Source organism: Rhinoderma darwinii, chromosome 5 (genome assembly GCF_050947455.1).
Source record: "Rhinoderma darwinii isolate aRhiDar2 chromosome 5, aRhiDar2.hap1, whole genome shotgun sequence".
Lineage (NCBI taxonomy): Eukaryota > Metazoa > Chordata > Amphibia > Anura > Rhinodermatidae > Rhinoderma > Rhinoderma darwinii.
The window spans coordinates 325,188,141-325,205,645 of NC_134691.1; the positions used below are offsets into that span (position 1 = coordinate 325,188,141).

A 17,505-nucleotide genomic window follows, 5' to 3' on the forward strand; every position below is an offset into this window, starting at 1 on the left:
CATTCCTACATTGTCGGATTATATGCCGATGTGCTTTTAAGAGGGCTTTTAAAAGGGGTTCTCATGAAGACACCCCCTGTCCATATGCTCTATGAAAGCAAATGGACCACCTAGAGGGGGAATCCACACTTTGGCAGACCTGGCCTGTTTATTACATGGTTGTTGCAAAGGAAATGTCTCACCGAATGAAACTCTCCCCTACTCTGAAATCCGCTCCCCCCGGCGATCAGCTGATCGTAATTAGTCAGACTCCTTGAAGACTTGTATCTTCAAGCTGGTATCAATCTACAAACTCAGCAACAAGAAATTACCAATATCTCCAGAATTTTGGGGTTGAAAAAGATGGGCTGCTTTTTAACAACAGCCTGTATCTCACTATGACACGTCAAAAGTTTTATAAAAGTTTTCTGCCATCTTTTAAATAGACTTTCATTTAAAAATTGTAATCGTTTTTCAGATGCAGCTTCTTGTATTCTCTATACATAGAGCGGATTCTGTGTGTGTCTAACAACTTAGATGTGACCCATATTATGGTGATCCTGTGTGTTAGAGACAAACAGGACGGATTCTCAGCAGAGCCGTCAGTTTAGCTGAACTGACGGATTTCGCATACGTAGAAGCTGCATCAGAATGAGCGATCATTTTTTTAAAAATAAGTCAATTTTTAAAAAAGTCATTAATGCATTAAAACATATTTAGTAAAAAAAAATCCTGCAAAATTTGTATACAGCCTTTTTAGTCAAGTCCAAAACAAAAGCTGACAAAAAAAAACCCCAAACATTTAAAAACAAGTTGTGCTTCAGTCTTTGTTAGCTGTAGTTATATACTACATGTTGTGCAGCTAGAAAGTGTGTAACAAACCCAGTGTTTTCCAACCAGGGTGCCCTTAAACCGGATTAGAGTCCTCTAAAACGCAGCACTTTTACAGTAGAGATAGCAAACTGATTTCAGCCAGTTCAAAAGTCAACAAGTCTCAACCAGAATCTAGTGCTGGGGGAAAAAAAATTATAGAATGCTTTACCCGCCCCCACACCCCCTTTGATTTAGTAATGGGAGTAAAGGGTCTTGTTCACACTGTTTGCAATGTACTATACGTTGGCGGTATATCCTTCTGGAAGATTTCCCGATGTATACCTCCGATGCATACCACTGTATAGACACACCGTGTCATCCGTAGTCCAAAGGCTTCCAGGTTAAAAAAATATTGCGCGGTATACGTTTTTTTTTGCAGGACGGTTATGGATAGAATAGCGCAACAGACTATGCTATTCCAGTCAATTACAAAAAGGTACACAAACATACGCCAGCCCGAGGGGGGCCAAAAGGACACTGCAGCTGCATCCCCCTCCTCTCCGTCTAATATTTACTAATATTACTCTAGAGTCTAGACTGATTTTTAGGGGACTTGAGGTTTCTCAACATTCACAGAGTCAGGCATGGAAAGGTGTATTACAGGCGGCTGGAAGGTGATGAAGATGACCATATATCCTAATAATATATATTAAAGTTTAAAAAACAAAACCAGTATAACTATAGGAACATTTTAAGAATAATTCCTCCCAGAGGGTATTTATACATTGAGTTATACACAGTTAGGTCCAGAATTATTTGGACAGTGACACAATCTCCATGATTTGGGCTCTGCTGCCACCACATTGGATTTGAAATGAAATAACTGAGATGCAATTGAAGTTTAGACTTTCAGGTTTAATTCAAGGGGTTGAACAAAAATATCCTGTGAAGCGTTTAGGAATTGCAACCATTTTTCTACACAGCCGCCTCATTTCAGGGGCTCAAAAGTAATTGGACAAATTAACATTATCATAAATACGTTTTTTTTTTTAATACTTTGTAGAGAATCCTTTGCAGGCAATGACGGCCTGAAGTCTGGAACCGATGGACATCACCACACGCTGGGCTTCCTCCTTTGTGATGCTTTGCCCGGCCTTTACTGCAGAGTCACATCATCAATAAACACTAGTGACCCAGTGCCTTTGGCAGCCATACATGCCCATGACATCACGCTGCCTCCACCATGCCATCACACTGCCCCCACCATGCCATCACACCGCCTCCACCATGCCATCACACCGCCCCCACCATGCCATCACACCGCCCCCACCATGCCATCACACCGCCCCCACCATGCCATCACACTGCCCCCACCATGCCATCACACTGCCCCCACCATGCCATCACACTGCCCCCACCATGCCATCACACTGCCCCCACCATGTTTTACACAGGATGTGCTGTGCTCTGGATCATGAGCCGTTCCAAGCCTTCTCCATACTTTCTTCCTCCCATCATTCTGGTATAGGTTGATCTTAGTTTCATGCTGTTCCAGTACTGGGCGACTTCTTTACATGTTGTTTGATAAAGTCTAATCTGGCCTTTCTATTTCTGAGGCAGATTAATGGTTTGCACCTTGTGGTGAACCCTCTGTATTTGCTCTCATGAAGTCTTCTCTTTATGGTAGACTTAGATACTGATACACCTACTTCCAGGAGTGTTCCTCACTTCGGTAGATGTTGTGAAGGGGTTTTTCTTTACCATGGAAAGGATTCTGCGATCATCCACCACTGTTGTCTTCCGTGGACGTCCAGCCTTTTGGAGTTCATGAGATCACCAGTGCGCTCTTTATTTTCAAGAATGAACCAAACTGTTGATTTGGCCGCTCCTAACATTTGTGCATCTCTCTGACGGATTTCTTAATTTTTTTCAGCTTAACGATGGTCTGTTTCACTTGCATTGAGAGCTCCTTTGACCTCATATTGTGGGTTCACAGCAACAGCTTCCAAATGCAAATGCCACATCTGGAATCAACTCCAGACCTTTTACCTGCTTAATTGATGATGGAATAACGAGGGAATAGCCCATGCAGCGCATGAAATAGTTTGAGATAATTGTCCAATTACCTTTGGTCCTTTGAAAAAGAGGCAGCTACATATTAAAGAGTAATTCCTAAACCCTTAATGGAATTTGGCAAAACATTAACCTTCACTCCTATGTGGCAGAGGAGCAGTGACAACATCCCTTGGACTCCACAAAATGGCTCAACACCTAAATCTGGGGAGAATACACTGCATGATACCGACCAAGAAAAGATACACATCGATCACTTACTATAATCAAACTACTACCCCATTATTTTAAAAGTAGCTACACAAGTTCGACTGAACAATAAATTTTTAAAAGGTTTTATTTTAATAATTCTTGTATAACCAAGCAGTTCATTTAAGAGAATGCACAGAAAAGTCATTCCAGCAATTCAGAATGTTAGAGTAATACATACAATCTCTGCCCACCAAGTCAACAGGGAGCAGGTGAATCAACTCTCAAAATTAACAAAAAAACATATTTACATAATTATGTTTGTGACGCTAAGTGGGGTCTAGATGTCTTCTACTTTTCAGCTACGTTGATCTCTACAGTACACAATGCTATACAGAGCATACATCATACTGATATGGAAAGGGTGAGCAGAAAGAGTGAAATCTGGTGCATGCAAGATAAAAAAACAAAAAATAAAAAAAAACATAAAATTATCTAATTGAATAGGATAAATTAAACATTTGGGAAGCTTTTTTTTCTTAAAAAAAAAGGCACTTGGAGAATAGGGATCAAAATTCTATGAACACAAACCGTACAATGCACTTTTTGTTAAGTTTTGTTTAGCGAAAAAACCCAAAAGCTTTTAATTCCAAAAAGAGATCAGGCTCCCAGCTTTGTATAGAATTACACAACAAAATGTGGAGGATAAAGAAGATAAAAGCAGGTTAAAATGAAAAACATAAAAGAGGAATATATATATATTTTTACAGCCTCATATTAACAAATTAAAAAAAAAAAAAAAAAAAAAAAAAGAAGAAGAAGCGCCTAGCCAAAAATGTCAGTTGGTGTAAAAGCAGCAATGCATAGCCGTTTCCAATAATGTCTACATGGTGACACTGAAGGTCAGCGCCTTTGTAGAATGCAGATATACAGAAAACATTGTGATACTATTGGTTTCAAAACTACAACTTGTCGTCACATGCTCCCGTCACTGGGAGATTAGTGGTCAGAACCTAGCAAGAAACAGTCAAGTTCTTGGAGTTCAATACAAAAAGAAAGGCTGGGGTAGTGCTACACTTAACTATGCACGTCTTAACTAACTGTAAAAGATTCCATAAAATCCATTCCATTCTGCGTCTTTTCCTTGAAACCATCTGTGAGCATAGTCTTTATCATCGAAGACCAGGTCCAACTTCACAGAGAGACCCCCCCCCCCCCCCCATCCTTCTACAAAGTAAGCATTCCCGAAAACAAGAATATTTGGCAATTTACTACTCCATTTCGTAACGTGACAACTTATTTCATATTGAAGGCCAGAAGAGGTCGCTCTTCTCGTTTTTGCCAAGGGCTTTTTTTATTCTCTCCTTGGTCGTCGGAACCATCGTCATGAATGGAGTACTCGTGGTCAGGGCTGTTTAATGGCTCTGGTGAGGAGTCTGCAGTTCGTTTTAAAGTTTCTTCCTGAAGACTGGGTAGTTGGCCACAGCTCTTTTTTGCTGGTGCCTCAGAGAAAGGTCTAATATCCTCAGGACTGCACACAGCTGTTCCACATTCACTACCACTTTGGTCCATATCATCTAGATAAACAAGCTGCGTGTAAGCCGAGCCGTCTGACATCTTCTGTTCATGCTGCTGGTGCTCCTGTAAGGTTGGGTGCTGCGAGGCCAGATGATGCTGCAGCATTGAAAATTTGTCACCTCTTCCTTTTCGACCAGATTTTGGTTCATTCATGTCAACGCCAGAGTCTAAACTGGCATCGTTACTGCCATTCTTTCCTGCTCTTTGGAGATCAATGTATGAATGTCTAATATGTGCATTCGACCGACCATCCAAAGACACAAACCAGGCACGGGGATGGGGCATGGGTCTTCCTCCACCGAGCTCCATTAACGCTTTCTCGGTCAGCAACTGCACTTCGCCATTAATCTGAGCAATGGCTGCATCGTTCAAAGAAGCCGGAATCGAAACAGATTCGGACATCACAGTGTTTTGCCCGCTCCATTCCATGCCTTCTCCATCTGGTAAATGTTGCTGTGATATCGCTTGGGAGTTTAACGGAGTGGCCTGTACCTGTTGTGGATGTTGAGCATGAGATTTGGAAAGCTCGGCTTGAAGTCGTTCTAGTTCATACTGTTGTTCAGCAGACATGATCAGATGTTCTCCTGGTAGCTTCATGTAGTGAGCAGGAATAACCAATGTGGGCAAGATATTTCGGTATACACTGTCATTCACTTGGTCGACAGAATTGTAACATATAAGCTGACCCGGATGAGGGAAAGAGGTTGGTCTTTCGAGGTGGTCCACAGACCTAGACATCATACATTCATTAGGCCGTCGGTCTGTGACCTGCTCTTGTTCAGGGGCAGAAGGCACGGGATGACTTTGTTCCTGAATGTTTGGCTTACTTCCTGCCGTAACATGGTTTGCAGATTGATCTTTGTTTTCAAATAAAGGCTGACAGATCACCGAGTTATAACTCCGACGATACTCGTCTGTCATGGGTGACACAAAACCATCTGAGATGTCTGCAGACTTTCTTGATTTTAATATGAACTGATCCAATGATTTATTGTACACTTGTCTTAAAGTCCCAGTTGGAGTCAAGTTATCCAAAGACATTCGACTCTTCTCGTCTTGAGAAAGCAGTTCTTCTCTGGAGCTGAAGTCCCGTGAGGTATTATACGAAGGCTTTAGCATCGGAGTATGCATATCGACCTCTCCACTAGAGGACATCATCTCCATATGGATGGGACTAATTAGGTTGATGTGAGACATTGATGTTGCTTGATCTTTCTTGGAAGAATCCAGAGCAGACGTGAGATGAAGCTTCCGGTGATGACGCGGCTTCAAACATTTCCTCCTAAGAAAACCAGAAGACTTTTTGTTAATTTTATAAAATGACAATACATCAACTTATTCTAAAAATGTAGACAAAATGTAGGTGTTCGTGTAGTGAAAGAAGCGTCCAAAACTCTTCAAAAGTCTAAGGCTGTGTTCCCACTGCAAGTTGACGGGAAGAACGCTGAATGCAGCAATATTCTCGCCGTCAAACGGCAGAACACCTAAAGTAGGAAGCTAGAATACGGACCTGCTGAAAAGAGTCATAAATGGACCATAAAAATGTATACATGAGATTTTTTGTTTTTTTACTGCCGCTAATGCAACATTAATACCGGATGATTAAATCAGGAATATCATTATCTCATTATAGATTTACCCCTTTTGGTAAATTATAAGATTGGAAGTCACCGAGGAGTTTCGTGACCATATAAAAACACGAGACCACAGCCTGAGTATATTCAGATCATAGAACTTTGAGGTGACTCCTAATATTCTTTATTATTTATAGTAGCAAGTACATTATTCCTTATAATACACACCTTAACTCCTGCAGAACCTCATTTTGAAGTGGAAGGGGGCGCTAGCTGTCCAACATTAACACAAAATGCCCTCACACTTTTCATAAAGAAAGTCTGCAGCAGCTGTGCTTTTAAGGTCTTGCAGCGGCTGCTGAGGAACCTCTTCTTAAAGTAACAGTAGAGGTCAGTCAATCGATGGTCGGCAAAGGGGAAGGAACTTGCTACATAAGCTGACAGTCCTCTTTTGCAGGAAGAGATAAGCCACGTCCATGTAAAACACACACACACACACACACACACACACACACACACACACACACACACACACCCTTATTAATGAATTAGAATATCAAAAAGTTAATTTCAGTAATTCAATTCAAAAAGTGAAGCTCATATTCTATAGATTCATTACACACAGAGTGATTTCCAGCATTTTTTGTTTTAATGTTGGTGATTATGGTAACAGTTAATGAAAACCCAAAATTTAGTCTCTCAGAAAATTAGAATATTATATAAGCCCAATTTCAAAAATGATTTTTTAATACTGAAATGTTGGCCTACTGAAAAGTATGTACAATATCTGCCCTCAATACTTGGTCGGGGGTGCGACTCTGCATGAATTACTGCATCAATGCTGCGTGGCATGGGGGCGATCAGCCTGTGGCACTGCTGAGGTGTTATCAATGCGGCGTGGCATGGGGGCGATCAGCCTGTGGCACTGCTGAGGTGTTATGGAAGCCCAGGTTGCTTTGATATCGGTCTTCAGCTTGTCTGCATTGTTGGGTCTGGTGTCTCATCCTCCTCTGGACAATATCCCGTAGTTTCTATATGGGGTTTAGATCAGGCGAGTTTACTGGCCAATCAAGCGCAGTGATACTGTGGTTATTACTCCAGGTATTGGTACTTTTGGCAGTGTGGGCAGGTGCCAAGTCCTGCTGGAAAATGAAATCAGAATCTCCATAAAGCTGTCAGCAGAGGGAAGCATGAAGTGCTGGGAAATGTCCTGCTAGACGCTGCGCTGACTCTGGACTTGATATAACACAGTGGACCAACACCAGCAGATGACACGGCCCCCAAACCATCACTGACTGTGGAAACTTCACACTAGACCGCAAGACACTTGGATTGATGCCTCTACATTCTTCCTCCAGACCGAGATTTCCCAATTAAATGCTAAATTTACTTTCATCTGAAAACAGGACTTTGGACACTGAGCAACAGACCAGTCCTTTTTCTCCTTAGCCCAGGTAAGACGTTTCCGACGTGGTCTCTGGGTCATGAGTGGCTTGACACAAGGAATGCGACAGTTGTAGCCCAGGTCCAGGATATGTCTGTGTGTGGTGGCTCCTGAAGCACGGACTACAGCCGCAGTCCACTCCTTGTGAATCTCCCACAGATTCTTGAATGGCCTTTTCTTGACAATCCTTTCAGGGCTGCGGTTATCCCTGTTGCTTGTGCACCTTTTTCTACCATACATTTCTTCCTCTTAATATTCCATTAAGATGCTTGGATACAGCACTCTGTGAACAGCCACTTTTTTTTAGCAATGTCCTTTTGTGGCTTTCCCTCCTTTGTGGAGGGTGTCAATGGCTGTCTTCTGGACAAGTCAGCAGTCATCTCCATGATTGTGTAGCCACTGAACCAGACTGTTGGACCATTTAAAGGCTTAGGAAACCTTTGCAGATGTTTTGTGTTGATTCGCTGATTAGAGTGTCACACCACGAGTCTACAATCTTCAACTTTGACCCAATATTCAAATTTTTTGTGAGCCTAAATTTTGAGTTATCAACTCTTAGCCATAATCCTCAACATTAAAAGAAAAAAATGCTGGAAATAGATCAAGAATCTATATAATATATAAGTTTCACTATCTGAATTACTGAAATAAATTAACTTTGATGATTTCTAATTCATTGAGAAGAACTAGTGTATATATATATATATATATATATATATATATATATAAAAACACACATATATATATATATATATATATATATATATATACACACACACACACACACACACACACACACACACACACACACACACACGTATTAGTGCGTTAGTGCAGTACATGTAGACTTACCTACAGTAGTACAGCAGGATACAGAGCAGGACCAGGAGAATGAACACAATCCCTCCTAATATTACCAGGAGGAACAATGTGTGGTAGCTTGTGATATCTTGTGTAACCACGGGATCTGAAAACCAAAACGAGACAGATGAAGCCAACATCCAAAAGAAGTAGTTCTGGGCATGGTTCAGGACCCCTCAATACCATAGTTTATGGGGGCAGAATGCAAAAGAATTAGAAAGCGACTTCCACTTATTGCGTACAGTGTGCACCTGAAGCGTGGCAACAGTGCCAAGATGTCCCAGAGTGTCCTACCAGCCATATTAGTATCTGTGGGTCTAATACTCTGTTCAATTGTATTACTGATATGCAAAAGCTGAGACTCTGCGAGTCTGTGTTATTACTATATAACTATTTTACAAAACTGTTTAATAAAAAACTATTCAAAACATATATTAGTATCTGTGGTGTCCCAACATTTAAAAGACTACTGCAGATAATGCTGTACATTAGCGGCACCGGGGATGTCATAGCATTACTGAAATCATCTCACTGGCAAATAACACTAGGGGGTAAGGGTCGTTTTAGAACGGCAGATTTTCTGCCTGTAACAAGTAACGATCGACAATATAGAAATTTGATCATTTCAATGCCCGCATAAAGATTCGATCAGCCGACAAACTAGATATGTTAGAACGGTCAATGGTCAGGAATGAGCATTCGAAAGTGCACCTCTTCGTTTGATCCCCGGCCCATCAAAAAGGGCCTTGAAAGGGTTGCCCCACAATTTAAAAAAAATATATAAAACCAGCCCAATGTTTTACATGGATCCAAAGACCTCCCCATTTAATGCTCGACTAGGTTTTCTTCAGGATGGCAGCTCAGGGGGTGTGCCCTTTTTGCTGAAGCTCCTCCCCCTCCCTGCCATAGCTTGTATAGGCAGATTGTCCTGTTTCACTGCCTCCTCTATAGGAGAAACTTTACAAATGCCCCCATTACATGTCTATTTAGTGGGAGAGCCCAGCCCTATATAACTGAAGAGGGAGAGCCACAGCTTATGCACAATGAGAGGATGAGCAGGAGAGGGGAGAGCCTAGCACTATATAACTGTAGAGGAGGGAGAGCCTGCAGCTTACACACAGTGAGAGGATGAGCAGGAGAGGGGAGGGCCTAGTCCTATATAACTGAAGGAGAGCCTGCAGCTTACACACAGTGAGAGGATGAGCAGGAGAGGGGAGGGCCTAGCCCTATATAACTGAAGGAGAGCCTGCAGCTTACACACAGTGAGAGGAAGAGCAGGAGAGGGGAGGGCCTAGCCCTATATAACTGAAGGAGAGCCTGCAGCTTACACACAGTGAGAGGATGAGCAGGAGACGGGAGGGCCTAGCCCTATATAACTGAAGGAGAGCCTGCAGCTTACACTCAGTGAGAGGATGAGCAGGAGACGGGAGGGCCTAGCCCTACAACTGAAGGAGAGCCTGCAGCTTACACACAGTGAGAGGATGAGCAGGAGACGGGAGGGCCTAGCCCTATAACTGAAGGAGAGCCACAGCTTACATAAAGTGAGAGGATGAGCAGCAGAGGGGAGAGTCCATCCCTATAACTGAAGAGGAAGAGCCAGCAGGTTACACATAGGGAGAGGCTGCTCATTCTCACTAAGCAAACTGCTGGCTCCCCTGTGGGCTTATTAGTGTGTGTGTCTCCATCTACACTACAAAATGCGTTTCTAAATACAACTTCTTCTCTACTTCTTTACTGACAAGCAGAGAAGACATTCTATTAACTGGTGGTACAGTGGAACGGAGAATGTGCGTCCTTCCTCATTCCTCTCAGAAGGAGTCGGTGTACATTACTATGCAGATTGAACACGTTGGGGCGCCATTATGATGGATTGAACGGAATATCTCGCAATAGGAAATTTTTTGTATATACGGTAAACATAAGGTAAATCACGTAACTCCTTTTTAATGCTGAATTATATTGCAACAATTGATATTGGGACAAACCCTTTAAGAGCCAGATCACTCATATTGCTTTCTTTCTTACGCCTGGAGTATTTTTTACATGTGGTTATGGTTTTGCAATCTTTCATATAAGCCGTTCTAGGAGCATTTTATAAAATGTAGAATCACAACAAAATCTGAATAAGTGCCATGTTCCTAATACAATCTTACTCATATACTTGTAAGACTTTTTACCTGGGTGTGAAGGAGACATGGCGGCAACCCAGTATCCCATCTGTGGAGCAATGTATGTCCAGGTCAGCTGATGTCCTTCCTTTTGGATGATTCCGATACTACTCTTTACCCACGTTCCTGTCAATTACAAATATTTATGAACAAACAACATTTACTGTAACTTTAAGTAATCGTCGTATATACTTGAATGAATGTACTATGCCAGAAATGTGTACAATGCATAAGGTACGGGAAAAAACAAACCCCCCCCCCCCCCCTTTGCGCACACACACACACACACAATATATATATAGTACCAGAAACCCTAGGCGACCACTAGGTGGAGCTGCTGCGTCAAAAACATTTATTATGCAAAAACATAAAATTCACAATTTGCAAATGAAAAAACACAAATGCAACAAAATAAAATTTGCATTTGTACTCATAGGTAACATTCCCTGTTTGTACAGCAGGCTTGATGCGCAGAGTCATGCTACCTGTTACAGACAACCCCTTGTTATATACCCTCTTATGCAATATAAAGCGAATATATTGGGATTCCCCCGACAGGACATAATAAACAAAATAGACATCCATTCATTTCAATGGTTGTACTGAAATGGGGGTCCCTAGCAATGAGATGACCCCCATCCCCTGATCTAAGGGGTATAGAGAATCTGGACATTGGTATTCATTATTATTCGTCCTTTGTGTCATGACGCTCTCTCTCTGCTTCTCAGAGGTCATATTGTCACCCAGTTTTCCCAGAAACTGATCTAGCTTACATATGGCAATTTCCATCTTGGAGGCACAAGTATTAAGCATATAAACACGGTAACATCAGACCCATTTTGGCTAGATACTCCTAACGCATGCGCTAAACCTATACATAGTGTTTACTCTTGACAAATGCTTCACTGTCAGGGCATGTTCACACGCAGAGTCAAAAATGGCTGAAAATTACAGAGCCGTTTTCAGAGAAAACAGCATCTGATTTTCATCCGTTTTTGTAGCCAAAATAGTTTTTGTTTTTAGGCGTTTTTCGAGCTGTTTTACTATTGACACAATGAAAAACAGCTCCAAAAACGACTCAAGTAGTGACATGCTCCTTTCTAAGCTGCGTTTTTTTTATGCAGCGTCTTTTAAAACGGCGGCCTAAAAAAACGCCCAATCTGAAGGAAACGCAGTTTTTCCCATTGAATTTAATGGGTAGATCTTTGTAGGCGTTTAGTTACCGCTTTCTCAGGTATATTTCGAGGCGTTTACGCCCCAAAACACGCCTGAGAACTCTGCGTGTAAACATACCCTTAGGTTGAGTTCACACGGGGCAGATGCGCTGCGTAAAAGCATGTAGCGTACCCGCCCTGTGCGCCGCAGGCAATTCCAGGTGAAAAAGCGCACTAAACTGTGCGCTTAAGTTTTTCGCCCAGAATGTCCGCTGCGGAAAACTGCAGCACCTCGGACGTTCCATCCCAGGGCACCTCTACAGCCGGTGATTGACTGCAGCGGTCACATGGGATGAAACGTCATCCTAGGAGGCTGGCCTGGAGGAAGAAACACAGACTCCTGGGTAAGTAGAAGTTCTTTTTTTTTCAGAGTTACGGTTTTTTGTGGCGAAATTGTTGCAAACCCGCCGCAAAAAAAACGCAACAACTACTATTTGTTGTGGATTTTAACTCCCCATTGAATTCAATAGGGAAAACCCACAAAAAATGAGCAGCGTTTACAGAAATACAATTGACATGCTGCGGTCATTTTCGGAGTGCTTTTTCCGCTCAGTATTTACGCAGCGTGTAGATGAGACTTGTTCTATCTCATCCACTTTGCTGCTACTGTATTTGCTGTGATATTTTCCGTTGTATCCGCAGTATTTACGCAACGTGTGAACTGACCCTTAAGGCTGTGTTCAACCAGGTTTTCCCTTCCGACATATTCCTACGACTGTAAAGGCCCAACGTATAACACACAACATAGTCATTTCCCGTCGTGTATGGTGAATGTACACACCAAACGTAGTGTGAACAGAGCCTTACTTTTTGCGCTGAAAGAAATCTTAGTGAGCAGATCTATACATGAAGCACTGGATTGAACCTCCCAGTACCAGAAGTCCTTGGGGCCAGTCTGGCTTTTAAACCGATGTTTAATCCGCTCCATTTATGAGCGCACCTTTATACTGGTCAGAGACGCTCATCTTACTTGTAGGGAAGTTACATCGCACATGATTCGCTGCCACGCAGATGACGGGGCCCGGCCTGCTTATATTTAACTAAACAATAGACCATAGTGCAGTCAGTGAAGCACCTCAGCCGAGGAAACCTCCAGAAGTTCCCTGCCGCCATGACTTATCTGCCCGACAACATAACACGTCCCTGCGAGAAGACCAAATTGGTAAGAGGAACGAAAATAATGCGGCCTATGTATAATATATAATAGATTTCTATGACCCTCTGATAATCCCAAATATTGGATAATCAAGTACCTATTAGGTCCCATTGACTTTGGATTACTGCAAGATCCAGAACACAAACATATTGGGACCTAATAGGTGCCGGTTTATCAAATATTCGTTATTAGAAACCCAAAACGTGTAAGGTTAGAAAACCTTCAGGTAGGGGCATAGAGCTTGTAGGTTCTCCCCGAGTTCTCGGTTTTCCTACCACACTCCAAAAACATCCTAATAAAATAACTGTCCTCCGATGAAATTGCCCTCGGGTGTGTTAGCGTTTGCCCTAGGGTGTGTATGGAGACAGGGGGCCGACGTGATTGGTGACAATCTCTGAAGATCGCTGCAGAATAGGTTGGCGCTATATAAGCAACATGAAATACTGTTAAAGGGGGTGTGGTCAGTATTTGAAGGCGGAGCTCTCATGCAAAACAGCATTTCTACAGCATGCGCCATCCCTATAAGATCTTGATATATCTCTTGTATATAAACCTCAGGCATATTTTCTGACGGAAACGTATTTTTAAAAAATTTTTTAATGACATTTCTTAATTATTCTCCTTAATATAGAACCAGCCTAATACACAGCAGTGTCCAGTTCGTGAATGAGAAGTATATACGAAGCGCGGAGAAAGACGCTCGGTAATTGTGAATATTTAATCATCCTTATCGTGTTAAACGCTCGCTTATTTGACATGACAACTGTTCCTTTTAACCGTCCCTGGGTACCATCTGACATCCAAGGCATTGTCATGTTAATGTTCATTCATGTGTCAAGATGGGACAAGAATTTAGCAAATCACCTGCAAATCTTAGTCAAAAAAAAAGGAAAAAGAAAGCGGATCTGAAATATTTGCATCTCGCACATTGTTCGCCGTACGCCAGATGTTCCAATTTTCACTTAAAAAATATGGAAAACAAGAAATGTTTCAGAGCTCAGGATTGCGGATCACTTTGTAGTGTAAATGAGAAGAGGAATCGGCTAAAACCCGGCTTTCCACAACTATCGTCATTGTGTGATGGGGGATGATGAATATTTAATTGGAATCGATAATTTTATTCTGTACAAAATGCTTAACAACAAAAACCAGCCCATTTACTCCATATAAAACAGGTCTGAATCAGCTAAATATAAAGCACCGAGGCTCAAATCCCTGGAAAAACGTCAAAATAAATATTAACCCAATAATATAAGTGGGAAAAAAAAGGGGCTGCCCAGTTAAAACAAAAAAAAACAACACATTTTCATACACCCTATTAGGGAATTCTAAATTAATATAGGGGGGTCCTCAGTTCTGGATCCTCATCTCTTGGCCGGAGTAGAGAGCGGTCACCAAGAGCGTCTCTCGCTCTAGAGGACCTGTCCTGTCCTACATTACACGAACAACCCATTGATGTGAATTGGACACAGTGTAATGCTCCATTTCCCCTGTGATGGCGCTGCAGGGAAATTGAACACTTCCCGACAGGTTTTCTACCCCATTACAGATGATCCCTTGGGGTCTCAGGAGGTAGACACTTTGTGATCAGTTTATTGTTAAGGGAACAAGTACGGATTGTCCAGAGCAGAGAACCCCTTATGGCAGATAGAACAAGTCCAATTTTTCCAGAATCCAGTCATAACGATTTTACGTGTATGTAGCTTTATGATAATTTGCGGTTTTCAAGGACCAGGTACACCATTTCTTTTGTCGCTTTATGATAGGAGTATAATTCAGCATATTAGAAAATACAAAAAAACAACAAAACTTATTGTAAAAAAACAAAACAAAAAACAAACAGACCCCCATTATTTCTATTTAATTGATTTAAAAGCTTACCGGAATTATAGGGGTCATCAAATATTATTATAGTGACATGCCACTGTACACAATAAACTTGATTTTTTTTTTTTTTAACTATTAAGGGTAAGGCCACACGGAGCGCAGCTGTCAAATACCCTGTTAATGGCCGCGTTATTGCACGTAAAACGTCCCTTTAACTGCAAAATGGTGCAGAAATTAATACACCCTTTATGGCCGCACTATTTTGCAGGTAAAGGGATGTTTGCCGGTTTAGGACCTCCTTGCACCAGTCAGAGACGTCAACAGATCTGCTATTGCTCTGGCGGAGTCTGGTTGTCTGTGTATTACCTGGAGGTCCTTCCTTTTTGCAAAAAGGCCGTCACGGACTATGAGAAAACGGTGGGAGTTGGAGTTCTCTCTTAGGGTATGTTCACACGGCTGATTTTCGGCCATTTTTCGGGCCATAAACGGCCGAAATACGGCTGTAAAATCGGAAGCAGAACGCCTCCAAACAGGTTTACATTGATTTCAAATGGGAAAAACGGCGTTCTGTTCAGATGGGGCGTTTTTTTTTACGCGCGCCGTGAAAATCAGGAGCGGTTTTCCCTTGAAAACAGCTCTGTATTTTCAGACGTTTTTTATTAAGCGTATGAATAGAGATGAGCGAACTTATCAAAAGTTCAGTTCGGCTAGTTCGCCGAATTTCACGAAAAAGTTCGATTCGGACCGAACTAGTTCTGACCGAACTTGTAATTTCCGTGCGCCGAGCATGGTACTCTCCAGGGTGCTGAAAGAGTTAATGGGCTGCACTAACTCTTTCAGCAACCTTGACAGTACATGCTCGGCGCGTGGAAAATACAATTTTAATGTAATAAAAAAAATATATATAAATACGTTCATACTTACATTCCTCCTGTCCGGCCTCCAGCGATGACGTTTCATCCATGTCGCCGCTCGCTGCAGCCAATCATAGGCTGTAGTGGCGGTCACGCACGTCACTTGACGGCCTCTGCAGCCAATTACAGGCTGCCGCGGCCTCTGCAGCCATTCACAGGCTGCCGCGGCCTCTGCAGCCAATCACAGGCTGCCGCGGCCTCTGCAGCCAATCACAGGCTGCCGCGGCCTCTGCAGCCAATCACAGGCTGCAGCGGCCTCTGCAGCCAATCACAGGCTGCAGCGGCCTCTGCAGCCAATCACAGGCTGCAGCGGCCTCTGCAGCCAATCACAGGCTGCAGCGGCCTCTGCAGCCAATCACAGGCTCCTCTCCTGAAATATTCTGTGCTGCTGTGAACTCTGCTCTTACAATTACGTAGCTCTCAGTCTGTTACCTCTCCTCCACTCCTGTCCTCAGTAACACCTTCACATGATTGGCAAGTCACCACCCCGCACAAGATCCGCACGCTCATCTCCTGAAATATTCTGTGCTGCTGTGAACTCTGCTCTTACCATTACGTGGTGACTTGCCAATCATGTGAAGGTGTTATTGAGGAAAGGAGTGGAGGAGAGGTAACAGACTGAGAGCTACGTAATGGTAAGAGCAGAGTTCACAGCAGCACAGAATATTTCAGGAGAGCAGCGTGCGGATCTTGTGCAGGGTGGTGACTTGCCAATCATGTGAAGGAGTTATTGAGGACAGGAGTGGAGGAGAGGTAACAGACTGAGAGCTACGTAATGGTAAGAGCAGAGTTCACAGCAGCACAGAATATTTCAGGAGAGGAGCGTGCAGATTCTGTGCTGCTGTGAACGCTCATACTTTTCTGCTTCCTCCAGTCCGGTCTCCCGGCGACGCGTCCCTCTCGACATCCGGCCCGATATTCCTGGATGACGTTACAGCCCATGTGACCGCTGCAGCCAATCACAGGCTGCCGCGGCCTCTGCAGCCAATCACAGGCTGCAGCGGCCTCTGCAGCCAATCACAGGCTGCCGCGACAGGAAAGAAGGTCGGACTGGAGGAAGAAGAGGGACTCGTCACCAAGACAACGACCGGGTACGAATGAAATGCTTTTTATTTTATTTTTAATCAGCAGCCTCTTTTCTCTATCAGTGATTGATAGACAAGTGGCTGCCGATTTGTATAATATTTTTGACCGGGTTCGGTCAAAACGTGTTCGGCCGAACCCGGTGAAGTTCGGATTTGCTGCGAACCGAACTTTTCCCGATGTTCGGACCGAAACCGGGTTCGGTTGTCCCGGTTCGCTCATCTCTACGTATGAATATACCCTTAATCCCTACCTTTTCACAGGAGTCGCTGATTGTCATCGATGACCCATGCTGCCCACAATTAGACTAGGTGTAATATCCGCAATACTTTATAAATAATTTCCAAAAACAGCGTAGTTGCCCATAGTAATAGATCACACTACAACTCTCATTCTTCTTACTGGCAAATAAACAGTGATCCAATAAGTTACCAAGAACACATTTTTTCCATCCAACTTTATTATAACCCCTCCCCCACCTACCATGAATTTCCCCATTTACAAAACGGACAGACAACAAGGTAAAGGTTAATGTTCCGGATGGGTAATTACGTATGTAATGTAGCATTTCTGAACACCCCGGCTACTCACAACCCAAATCACAAATTTATAACCCAATGTCCGGTAATTAC

At 42.8% G+C, this 17,505-nt stretch overlaps 1 protein-coding gene across 1 annotated transcript in view; it reads right to left on the reverse strand.

Moving 5' to 3' along the window:
- Positions 1-3,184: 3,184 nt before the first annotated feature.
- FAM171A1 (family with sequence similarity 171 member A1) overlaps positions 3,185-17,505 on the reverse strand; it is a 113,331-nt gene continuing 99,010 nt past the window's right edge. The window contains exons 6-8 of the mRNA XM_075827656.1: positions 10,689-10,805; positions 8,503-8,617; positions 3,185-5,914 (exon numbers count right to left, since the gene is read on the reverse strand). Of these exons, the coding sequence (XP_075683771.1) occupies positions 4,351-5,914; positions 8,503-8,617; positions 10,689-10,805 (1,796 nt within the window). The 3' untranslated portion in view covers positions 3,185-4,350. The remainder of the gene's footprint in view (positions 5,915-8,502; positions 8,618-10,688; positions 10,806-17,505) is intronic.